This window comes from Artemia franciscana, chromosome 9, assembly GCF_032884065.1.
Source record: "Artemia franciscana chromosome 9, ASM3288406v1, whole genome shotgun sequence".
Taxonomy (NCBI): domain Eukaryota; kingdom Metazoa; phylum Arthropoda; class Branchiopoda; order Anostraca; family Artemiidae; genus Artemia; species Artemia franciscana.
Window position 1 is genome coordinate 23,682,949 of NC_088871.1, and position 13,161 is coordinate 23,696,109.

A 13,161-nucleotide genomic window follows, 5' to 3' on the forward strand; every position below is an offset into this window, starting at 1 on the left:
GTCAATGTTGTGCTTTCCAATTGTTGTTGTCGTCAAATAGTCTCTTAGTCTTCCGGATATCTTCTGAACTCGTTTTGATTTAACAGGTATGGCTGAAGAGAGAGCACTTGTTTCCGACAGATCAGCTCCGACATTAATGGCCATCTCTTTAGACTTTTCCTCAGTTCGTTCTTTGTTGCACTGATTAAAGTGCACGCTTCTGAGATGACCAGATCTGCTGCCTGTAGTTGTTCAGAAAGAGGGTTTATCACTGCAAGAACTTCGTGAATGACATGCAAACTGAATATGAAGGGAAACGACTCTAGCTGGTTCTTAAGGCCCGTAGCTTCTGCCGCTGCCTCCCTGTCAGAAGATTCTTGAACTACTGACAGAACTGCGAGTATGCAGTCATATCTAACCAGGATCTTAGCCACTGATCTATACCAGTAAGACCAACGTGTCACTACTGTCCTTTCAAGCGTTAGCACTAGCACATTGGCAGTTTTCTGGGCTTCGACGAACAACTGGTATCGAGTGCTGCTGTTGGAGACGAAACTGTAAACTGTTTGCAAAACTGAAAATACTGATGAAATTCTTTGTATTTTCTGCATACAATCGCCAATGACAAGGTTAAGTCTATGGGAATGACAGTGTGTGTACACCGCTTGTGGTGCTTTTTCCCGGAGACGGGCCTGTACTCCTTCAAAGTGTCCGCTCATTACACTGGCCCCGTCATAGCACTGTCCAACACACTTTGACCAGTCAAGGCCGATACCCTTTATTTCGTTGTAAATGAAGTCGGCCAAACTCTCAGCGTCAACCTTGCACATGTGGTAGCAACCTATGGCCCTTTCTTTGATTTTCAGGTCATGAACATAGCGCACTAAGATCGCGAGTTGTTCCTTTTTCGAGAGGTCTTTTGTCTCATCAGCAAGAACGGCAAAATATTTTGCTTCTCTGACTTCTTTCGCGATAGAACTTTTGATTTCATTTCCTATGACCTCAATGTAGCCGTTTTGGTACTCGTGTGACATGTAATGGCCATAGGCCTTACGAGAGTTTTTCATCAAGTCCGGGTTGATTTCTGTTAAAAGATGTACTGTCTCTACGAAATTCCCTTGATTGGCACTAGACTCCCCTTCATCATGGCCACGAAACGCAAGACCTTGCCGTCCAAGTAATGCTGTAGTTTTTAGTAGAGCTTTTACGTACTGTCTATTCTCTAGTATTTCCTTTTCGCGTTCTTTGGAGAGGCATGACGCAACAGATTCGGCCGCCTCCGTTAGCTTTAAACTGAGTCAAAGAAATGGTACATGCTTTGTGTCGGTCGCTGTTTTCGTGCTGCCGTATCAGTTCAGAAATGTCTTTCCACTTTCTAAATCCTACGTCAATGAATGCTCTAGCTCCATACCTTTCGCCTGATCTTAGCGAGGATCCACTGAAATGTCGGCAATTGAAACAGAACACCGAGTCCTGTTCTTTCGAATAATCGAGCCATGGGTATGCCAAGAAATAGGAGCTGTTAAATTTTCGTGTGCGATTCCCGATGGTAGTGGCGGGATAGTCAGTCAAAACTGGTTGGCAGGGGTTATCATACGGGTTCACGGACAAATCGGTACTGATCGTTCTGGAAGCCATTTCCTCCGTTTGTGGTTCGCGCAGGTTTGTCTCCTCAGAAATGTGTCTCACGTCCAGGGTCTGCTCGTTTGTCGGTAAAACTTCGGTTGCCGATGGGTTGTCCCTTGACGTCCCAGCATCACTATCCTACAGAGTAATCAAGTTTTAATTAAAAACAATTAAAAGTGATGTCCCAGTTACTTCTTTTACCAGTACTTCACCGATAGTTATATTTCTAGTTTACTAAATACTCGACAAAATTTGCAACTTGGATGTGTCCTCTTGTAAATTATTAAGTTTCATCCAGATGGGATAGTTATTCGAAGTATCAAAGAATAGGTCGCTGAGTATTCTTTTTTTATGGCACTTACCCTTCGGCCAAGTGCCATATAGCGATCGCAATTTCTGTCCGTCCGTCGGTCTGTCCAGGTTTTGCTAGTTCGGGTACTTCCACATACGCTAGGACGATGAAACTTGGCAGGCATATCAAGGACCCCAAATTATTAAGTTGGAAATAGTCACTTCCCCGATCCGAGCATCGTGGGGGCAGTGGAGGGAGGGGGAATCCGGAATCTTGAGGTATTTGCAACTTTTGAACGGGTAATCGGATCTTAATGAAACTTGATATTTAGACCTCGTGTCTCAGACATCCCACTTCAAATCCGGACCGGATCCGGTGACTTTCGGGGGAGTTAGAGGGGGGACCGGAAATATTGGGAAACGCTTATAGACTGGAGGGATCGGGGTGAAACTTGGTCGGAAGAAGAGTCATAAGTCCTAGATACGTCATTAACATAACTGGACCGGATCCGGGCACTGTGGGGGACTTGGGGGGGGGGGGGGGTACGGATTTCATATGAGCTCTTAGCTCTTGTTCATAGTGAGTTTACACATAAACTATTATTTTTATGATTATACTAGTTTTAACATTTAGTCCTTTTATATTAGTCCTATAGGTACTTTTTGGCATTCAGGCGTCATTATTGCCCAAATTATTATAATGATAAGTATGTTGAAAGGCTAATTGAAATTGGATTAGTATAATAATATTTTGCTCTTGTATGTAGTCTAACCTATTTATTTGACTAGATCTTCTAAGGCTTTATTTCCATTTTTGAGACAGTTAGAAATCTACATTTTATTGGATCAAAGCCGTTACATGTGATTTTTGATGCTTGCCGTACATCGCGTAATTTGAGCTAAAACGATGAATCATGGAATGAATCTTTGACTCTGTTTACTTCACAGTATTTAGTTGAGGGTATTAGCGTTTTTGTCGAACAACTTTTTTAATTTAAACTACAGAAATCACCCTTAGTTAATTATTATCTTCAAGGAACAGCTCTATTCCATTGGCAATAAAAGAGGAGATAAAAGAATCAAATAAAAGAATCAAAAGGAGATTAATCAAATAAAATAAAAGAGGAGATTAATTCAATACGGAATGTTTGAAAAGGCCATTCTGACAATTTTACATATGCTGAGAACTCAAATGTGGGTTATGCTGAGAGCTCTTATTTAAAATTCCGACAAGATCTGTTGACATTGGGGGGTGGTGGAGGGGGAAACCGGAAATCTTGGAAAACGCTTAGAGTGGAGAAATTGGGATGAAACTTAGTGAGTAGAATAAACAAATGTTGTAGATACGTGATTGACGTAACCGTAATGGATCCGCTCTCTTTGGAGAAGTTAGGGGGTGGGATTCAGTGCTTTGGTGAGTTTGGTGCTTCTGGACGTGCTAGGACGATGAAAATTAGTGGGCGTGTCAGGGAGCTGCATAAATTGACTTGATAAAGTCGTTTTCTAGATTAGACCATCTGGGGGGCTAAAGGGAGAGGAAAAGTAAGAAAAAAATTAGGTATTTATAACTTACGAGTGGGTGATCGGATCTTAATGAATTTTGATATTTAGAAGGGCCTCGTGACTCACAGCTTTTATTTTAAATCCCAACCGGCATTAAGCCTCTGATTTTCTTTTTAAATCAATCTATTGATTCTTAGAATTTTGTTAGAGCTCATACCAAAGTGAACAGATCCGTTCCAATTATGTCAATAACGTATCTATAGCTTGTGCTTATTATTCCCATCAAGTTTCATCGTGATCCCCCCACACTAAGCGTTTTCAAAGTTTTTAGACCCCCCCCCCAATTCCACCCCACTTTAATGACTCTGGATCCGGTCAGAGCTTAAAGTAAGAGATCCGATTTAGGAGGTCCTTCTAAATATGAAATTTCATTAAGATCCGATCACTCCATCGTAAGTTAAAAATACCTAATTTTGTCTAATTTTTCAGAATTAACCCTCCCCCACCCAACTCCCCCAAATAGAGCAGATCCGTTCCGTTTATATAAATCACGTATCTAGGACAACTGCTTATTTTTTCCACCAAGTTTCATACTGATCCCTCCACTCTAAGCGTTTTCCAAGATTTTAGGTCCCCCCTCCAACTCCCCCAAATGTCACCAAATCCGATCCAGATTTAAGATAACAGCTCTGAGACATGATATCCTTCTAAATATCAAATTTCATTAAGATTCGACCACCCGTTGGTAAGTTAGAAATACTTCATTTTTTCTATCTCTTCCGATTTGACCGCCCCTCCCACTCCCCCCAGATGGTAAAATCAGGGAAACAATTTTTAATTTAATCTGGTCTATACGCCTGCCAAATTTCATCGTCTTAGCTTACCTAGAAATGCCTAAAGTAGCAAAACCGGGACCGACAGACCAACAGAATTTGCGATCGCTATATGTCACTTGGTAGATATCAAGTGCCATAAGAACTAGGACGTGAATTGTACATAATTAACATAGAAAACAACACAAAATTTAGAGCAAGCAACAACAAAAAACATAATCAATTCAACTACGAAGCTATAATCAATTAGTTCGTGGTAAAGAACTTCAAGTAAAAAGCGACGCGGCTCAATAGTAACCGAAACTCTAAAACACGGAATTTTGATACCTATAGATGCATCAAAAGAATCAGATTTGTACGCTAATTTCAAATATATAAGTTGTATCAAATTTAGTTTTACCCATCAAAAGTTACGAGCCTGAGAAAATTTGTCTTATGTCCGAAAAAAGGGAAAAACACCCCCCCCCCCTGAAAGTAATATAACCTTAACAAAAATCTCACCATTTAATTCAGCGCATCACTGAACTTTACTGCAGGAGTTTCAAGCTCCTATCTGCTAAAATGAGGAATTTTGGATTATTTTGCCAGAAGAAAGATCAAGGACGCGTGTTATTTTTTTTCCAGGGGTGATCGTATTGACCCAGTTGTACTAGAATATCGCAAGAGGGCTCATTCAAAGGTAAATTAAAAGTTCTAGTGCCCTTTTTCAAATGACCAAAAATTTGGAGAGCAACTAGGCCCCATCCCACCCTCTTTTTACCCTAAGTCACCCGATCAAAATTTTGAAACAGCCATTTTGTTTAATATATTTGAAAAATCTAATAAATATGTCTTTAAAGATGTCTTAATTGTCCAAAGTCTCTGGGGGAAGGTGTTCAATTTGTGGACTTTGCCCTTTTTTATAAATAGTATAGGTAATTGCGAAGTATACAGACGTTTTCAGTTTTTTTCTGGTGGGGGGGGGCAGCTCGAGCAGAGGAGGTTATGTAGGAGGATCTTTCCATGGAGAAACTTTTCATAGGGGAGCTGAATTTTCGATCAAGGGGGCACTGGATTTCCAAGCATTATTAAAAAAAGAATAAGAAATTAAATGAAAAAAAAGTTTCTTCAACTCAAAGTAAGGAGCAGGATTGAAACTTGATATTTAGACCTCGTGTCTCAGACATCCCACTTCAAATCCAGACCGGATCCGGTGACTTTCGGGGGAGTTAGAGGGGGGACCGGAAATATTGGGAAACGCTTATAGACTGGAGGGATCGGGGTGAAACTTGGTCGGAAGAAGAGTCATAAGTCCTAGATACGTTATTAACATAACTGGACCGGATCCGGGCACTGTGGGGGACTTGGGGGGGGGGGGGGGTCCGGATTTCATATGAGCTCTTAGCTCTTGTTCATAGTGAGTTTACACATAAACTATTATTTTTATGATTATGTTAGTTTTAACATTTAGTCCTTTTATATTAGTCCTATAGGTACTTTTTGGCATTCAGGGGTCATTATTGCCCGAATTATTATAATGATAAGTAGGTTGAAAGGCTAATTGAAATTGGATTAGTATAATAATATTTTGCTCTTGTATGTAGTCTAACCTATTTATTTGACTAGATCTTCTAAGGCTTTATTTCCATTTTTGAGACAGTTAGAAATCTACATTTTATTGGATCAAAGCCGTTACATGTGATTTTTGATGCTTGCCGTACATCGCGTAATTTGAGCTAAAACGATGAATCATGGAATGAATCTTAGACTCTGTTTACTTCACAGTATTTAGTTGAGGGTATTAGCGTTTTTGTCGAACAACTTTTTTAATTTAAACTACAGAAATCACCCTTAGTTAATTATTATCTTCAAGGAACAGCTCTATTCCATTGGCAATAAAAGAGGAGATAAAAGAATCAAAAGGAGATTAATCAAATAAAATAAAAGAGGAGATTAATTCAATACGGAATGTTTGAAAAGGCCATTCTGGCAATTTTACATATGCTGAGAACTCAAATGTGGGTTATGCTGAGAGCTCTTATTTAAAATTCCGACAAGATCTGTTGACATTGAGGGGTGGTGGAGGGGGAAACCGGAAATCTTGGAAAACGCTTAGAGTGGAGAAATTGGGATGAAACTTAGTGAGTAGAATAAACAAATGTTGCAGATACGTGATTGACGTAACCGTAATGGATCCGCTCTCTTTGGAGAAGTTAGGGGGTGGGATTCAGTGCTTTGGTGAGTTTGGTGCTTCTGGACGTGCTAGGACGATGAAAATTAGTGGGCGTGTCAGGGAGCTGCATAAATTGACTTGATAAAGTCGTTTTCTAGATTAGACCATCTGGGGGGCTAAAGGGAGAGGAAAAGTAAGAAAAAAATTAGGTAGTTATAATTTACGAGTGGGTGATCGGATCTTAATGAATTTTGATATTTAGAAGGGCCCCGTGACTCACAGCTTTTATTTTAAATCCCAACCGGCTTTAAGCCTCTGATTTTCTTTTTAAATCAATCTATTGATTCTTAGAATTTTGCTAGAGCTCATACCAAAGTGAACAGATCCGTTCCAATTATGTCAATAACGTATCTATAGCTTGTGCTTATTATTCCCATCAAGTTTCATCGTGATCCCCCCACACTAAGCGTTTTCAAAGTTTTTAGACCCCCCCCCCCAATTCCACCCCAATTTAATGACTCTGGATCCGGTCAGAACTTAAAGTAAGAGATCCGATTTAGGAGGTCCTTCTAAATATGAAATTTCATTAAGATCCGATCACTCCATCGTAAGTTAAAAATACCTAATTTTGTCTAATTTTTCAGAATTAACCCTCCCCCACCCAACTCCCCCAAATAGAGCAGATCCGTTCCGTTTATATAAATCACGTATCTAGGACAACTGCTTATTTTTCCACCAAGTTTCATACTGATCCCTCCACTCTAAGCGTTTTCCAAGATTTTAGGTCCCCCCTCCAACTCCCCCAAATGTCACCAAATCCGATCCAGATTTAAGATAACAGCTCTGAGACATGATATCCTTCTAAATATCAAATTTCATTAAGATTCGAACACCCGTTGGTAAGTTAGAAATACTTCATTTTTTCTATTTCTTCCGATTTGATCGCCCCTCCCACTCCCCCCAGATGGTAAAATCAGGGAAACAATTTTTAATTTAATCTGGTCTATACTCCTGCCAAATTTCATCGTCTTAGCTTACCTAGAAATGCCTAAAGTAGCAAAACCGGGACCAACAGACCAACAGAATTTGCGATCGCTATATGTCACTTGGTAGATATCAAGTGCCATAAGAACTAGGACGTGAATTGTACATAATTAACATAGAAAACAACACAAAGTTTAGAGCAAGCAACAACAAAAAACATAATCAATTCAACTACGAAGCTATAATCAATTAGTTCGTGGTAAAGAACTTCAAGTAAAAAGCGACGCGGCTCAATAGTAACCGAAACTCTAAAACACGGAATTTTGATACCTATAGATGCATCAAAAGAATCAGATTTGTACGCTAATTTCAAATATATAAGTTGTATCAAATTTAGTTTTACCCATCAAAAGTTACGAGCCTGAGAAAATTTGTCTTATGTCCGAAAAAAGGGAAAAACACCCCCCCTGAAAGTAATATAACCTTAACAAAAATCTCACCATTTAATTCAGCGCATCACTGAACTTTACTGCAGGAGTTTCAAGCTCCTATCTGCTAAAATGAGGAATTTTGGATTTTTTTGCCAGAAGAAAGATCAAGGACGCGTGTTATTTTTTTTCCAGGGGTGATCGTATTGACCCAGTTGTACTAGAATATCGCAAGAGGGCTCATTCAAAGGTAAATTAAAAGTTCTAGTGCCCTTTTTCAAATGATCAAAAATTTGGAGAGCAACTAGGCCCCATCCCACCCTCTTTTTACCCTAAGTCACCCGATCAAAATTTTGAAACAGCCATTTTGTTTAATATATTTGAAAAATATAATAAATATGTCTTTAAAGATGTCTTAATTGTCCAAAGTCTCTAGGGGAAGGTGTTCAATTTGTGGACTTTGCCCTTTTTTATAAATAGTATAGGTAATTGCGAAGTATACAGACGTTTTCAGTTTTTTTCTGGTGGGGGGGGGGCAGCTCGAGCAGAGGAGGTTATGTAGGAGGATCTTTCCATGGAGAAACTTTTCATAGGGGAGCTGAATTTTCGATCAAGGGGGCACTGGATTTCCAAGCATTATTAAAAAAAAGAATAAGAAATTAAATGAAAAAAAGTTTCTTCAACTCAAAGTAAGGAGCAGGATTGAAACTTAAAACGAAAAGAAATTATTACATATGAGAAGGTTCACCCTTTCGTCAATACCTCGCTCTTTACGCTAAAGTTTTTTTTTAGTACTTTCAAAAGAGATATTTATTCTAATCAAACGGCCTTTGAGATTCAGGAGTCATTCTTAAAGAATTGGAACCAAATTTGAACAGCATAAAGAGCGAGTATTGACAAGGGGGTGAACCCCTTCATATACTTAAAAATTGCTATCCCTTTTGACCTTTAATGTTTCTTCTTACATTCAGTAGAAAAACATGTCTTTTTTATTTCATTCAATTAAGGTCAATGTGCTATTCAATTTTATGTTTTGTAGGTTTTTATAGGTTTTATAGGTTTCTGTGATAAACTTTTTTATTTATTTTTTTGTTTATGTAGGATTACCTTGCAAAGCTATCATTCCCTTGATTCTATATTTTAACCTAGAATCAATAAACACAAAATATGATGCACGAGTACTGCTGTCGGGTGATTAAACACTTTTGAAGCAAGGTAAACTGAAGCTAGCCATAGTAATTCATGCGGACGAAAACTTATTAGGTTTGAAATTTCTTATCTTTGTCGCTTTTTGTTCTATCTTTCCTCTTCAAAAGAAGAAACTCAACAAGATTTGTCTGAGCATTATCTTATAAACAGTTCTTGGTAACGAGCTGTAAGTAAGGAGCGACCCGGCTCAATAGTAACCGAACTCTAAAAAACGGAATTTGATACCAATAGATATGTCAAAAGAACTAAACTTTTATGCTGATTTTAAATACATTTTGTTAAGTTTAGTCTTACCCTTCAAAGGTTACAAGCCTGAGAAATGCGCCTGATTTTCAAAAAATGGCTGAAACACCCTTAGAACTCATATAATCATAATGAAATCATACCATCAGATGCAGCGTATTAAGAGAACCCTATTGTAGAGGCTCCAAGCTCCTATCTGCAAAAATGTGGAATTTTGTACTTCATATTAGAAGAAAGATCACGGATGCGTGTTTATTTATTTTTTTTTTTTGCCTAGGGGTGATCATATCGAACCAGTGGGCCAAGACATCGGGAGAGGGCTTATTCTAACGGAAATTCAAAGTTCTAGTGCCCTTTTTAAGTTACCAAAAAAATTGGAGGGCAACTAGGCCCCATCCCATGCCATTTTTCCCCAAATTCCCCTGACCAAAAATCTGAGATAGCTATTTTGTTCAACATCGTTGGAAGGCCTAATTATAATGTCTTTGGAGATAACATGAAACCCCAGAGCTCTTGGGAAAAGGTCTTCAAGTTAAAAAATGTGACCATTGTTTACATATAGTATTTCTTATTCGGAAGCATGCATACATTTCTAGGGTGGGAAGGGGAGGACGATTTTTTTGGCTGGGGGACTTAGCTCGGGGAGAATTTTCCATGGAAAATGAATTTTCTAGGGGATGAACTTTTCAGGGGAAATTGTGTACTGGAAAAATTTTCCAGAATTCCTATACAAAATTTCTTTATATATCTTGCTTTCTATTTACTGGCTCAATTTCACGCTTGGAAGTGTTAAGGGTAATTGTCCCAGTAAATTTTAACCAGGATTGTATTGTTCAGAGGATGTTTCCAAGGGGGATTTCTCCGTGGAGGTGAAGCCAGATTTCCTGGCTTTATTTAAAAAATGATCAGAAATTAAATAGAAAAACAAGTTTTTTCAACTGAAATTAAGGAGCATTATTAAAACTTAAAAATAACAAGAATTATTACATATACGAGGGGGGTTGCCTCCTCCTCAACACTGCGCTCTTTATCCTAAAGTTTAAATTTTGTCCCAATTCTTTAAAAACGACTCCTCAAACACAAAGGGCGTTTTATTAAAACAGTAAGTGACTTTTTTACAAATGCTGAAAAACTTTAGCATGAAGAGCGGGGTGTAGAGGAGGGGGAAGACCCCCTTCTCTATGGGGGCACTGTGGGGGACTTGGGGGTGGGTCCGGATTTCTGGCAATTCCGCGAGATCGGTACTTCCTGATGCAATAGGACGATGAAACTTGGCAGGCATATCAGGGACTCGAACAGACTAACTTGAGATTAGTCGTTTCCCCGATCCGACCATCGTGAGGGGAGTGGAGGGATGGGAATCCGGAAACTAGTGGCATGCATAACTTTTAAACGGGTGATCGGATTTCAATGAAACTTGGCAAGTGGAAAGAAATATCGTCTCAGATGTTCCAAGTCAAGTCTGGATCTGATCCGATATTTGTGGGGGGGTGGAGGCGCCCACCGGGAAACTCGTGAAACACTTGTAGTCGAGGGATTGGATAGGGTACGCTCCGATTCCAGTCGAACTTGATGGACGGGAACCGGAGATGTCAAAGATGTGACTTTTATTTTTTCAAGTCGTGTTTCCCACAGTAGGGGGCCGGGAAATTGTGTGGCTCGCATATTGGTCAAATGAGTGCAGCGATTTAAATGAGACTTGGAATGTAAAGTAAGCATATGCCCTAGATGACATATTTTACTGTCCGAACCAGATCCGACCACGGTCGGGGAGGGGGGGGGGATTTATTGAAAAATGCTGAGATTCGAGTGAAACTTGATAGGTGGTGAGACAAGATGCTCTAGATGATCCGTTCACGAGTGTCCGAGCCAGATTCGGCCGCGAAAGGGGCAGCTGGAAGGAGGTACCGGAAACCGTGTTGCACGTCTAGGGATTAAACGAATAGGTTTATTGTGCTGAAACTTGGAAGTTACAACAGTCATCTGCTCCAGATGATCCGAGGCGATGCCAGAAATGCACCGACTTGAGTGAAACTGCATATTCTATTTCTAGCTCCGAACCACATTTTTGGGGTGGCGGGTGTGGTTTGTGACGGGCTCATCTCCTTTGTTGTACTGCCTACTCGTAACAAGTGTCATATGAGCTCGCAGCTCTTGTTCTGATTCGTTCAGTAAGATTGGTCGACGAAACAAAATTTAAAATGTGGTAGATTTACTTACAGTCGGTTTGAAAAACGAAGCCAATCGTCGTTGCATCTTTATTTCTTCTTCTTTCCTTTGGGCTTTTATTTTCCTTTTTTTTTGCACCACTCGCACCGGATGAACTCATGTTTCAATAATCCGATTTGAACTTGAACACAACTAAACACTGTTTCACGGTTCTTTATTTGATGAAGGGTAACGAGAAACTAAATACAAAACTGGAATGACATCCTGGTCTGGATACCCTCTTTTCCAGATGTTAGCCTACACATAAATGTGCCGACTGACGGGATTCATTAATCACTGGAGAGACTTCAATGCCACAGAAGTACTCCGACCCCAGAAAGGACTTTACAAACCCCTGCCAAAAGGGTGACCATAAATTAATTAGGGAGAACGGCAAAAACAGGATACTTTCTTGAAATGCAATAATCGTCGAGTATCTTGAATTTGCTATTTAGTAATAATTCACAGTAGAAATACGGTAAAAAAAAGAGAACAAAGTAGAACAAAGACGAATAAACAAAGAATTACGTGGTTGAAATTGGGCCCCAATAGTACCAATGACGAAAAATATAATGGGAAAGTAGCTGAAACCATGTTAAAACTCGTATATGAACCAAAATCGAAAAAGTGTCATATCAATAGAAAATATAATGAAGTATTTTACAGAATGGATACAAAGCATTCATTTTTTATGACAATATTCTCCATGTCGTTATTTCAATAAAAAAAAAAAAAATATGCATTTCTTTGTTATATTTCCATTATTATTAGGGTAGGCGAGCAAGTCGAGCGTTTAGAAAGTTTATTAAAAAGTCGGGGATGTAAGAAAAGGAATATGCAAGCATAGATACTACTAGCGGGCTCACAGGGGGGGATATTACGATCTTAGATAGGTTAAGAGGGCTTTCCCCAAAGTCTGAGAGAGACAAGCTGGAATTTTTTCTAAAATCCACACAGACAAGAAGCCCAGAGAGAGCAGATATATATATATATATATATATATATATATATATATATATATATATATATATATATATATATATATATATATATATCTTCTATATATATAAAAATAAGTTGTCTGTCTGTCTGTGGATGGATCAGGTGACGTCACTTGAAAAAACTGGATCAGGTGACGTCAAAACTGAAAAAACTAAAAAAAGGCAAAAACTACAAAAAAAAACTAAAAACTAATAAAAAAAATAAAAAAGCTAAAAAACTAAAAAAACTAAAAAAAGGCAAAAACTACAAAAAAAACTAAAAACTAATAAAAAAGCTAAAAAACTAAAAAAACTAAAAAAAGGCAAAAACTACAAAAAAAACTAAAAACTAATAAAAAAAATAAAAAAGCTAAAAAACTAAAAAAACTAAAAAAACTAAAAAAGGTAAAAAACTAAAAAAACTAAAAACTAAAAAAAACTAAAAAAAAGGAAAAAACTGAAAAATAAGCTAAAATAAAGGTAAAAACCAATAAAAAACTAAAAAAAAAACTGAAAAAACTAAAAAAAGGCAAAAACTACAAAAAAAAACTAAAAACTAATAAAAAAAAGTAAAAAAGCTAAAAAACTAACAAAACTAAAAAAAATAAAAAAAAGTAAAAAACTAAAAAAAATAAAAAAATAAAAAAAAACTAAAAAAAAGGAAAAAACTGAAAAATAAGCTAAAATAAAGGTAAAAACCAATAAAAAACTAAAAAGAAAAAAAG

The 13,161-nt window shown here is 38.0% G+C and overlaps 2 protein-coding genes across 2 annotated transcripts in view; both read right to left on the reverse strand.

The window, feature by feature from the left end:
* Positions 1-13,161, reverse strand: part of LOC136031166 (protein HEXIM1-like) — a 76,931-nt gene that overhangs the window by 3,973 nt on the left and 59,797 nt on the right. The window lies entirely within an intron of this gene.
* LOC136031582 (uncharacterized) lies at positions 999-11,762 on the reverse strand. Its single transcript, XM_065711252.1, has 2 exons — positions 11,469-11,762; positions 999-1,743 (listed from the first exon to the last, which is right to left on the reverse strand). The coding sequence occupies exons 1-2, from the start codon at positions 11,502-11,504 to the stop codon at positions 1,195-1,197; spliced, it is 585 nt and encodes a 194-aa protein (XP_065567324.1). The 5' UTR covers positions 11,505-11,762; the 3' UTR covers positions 999-1,194.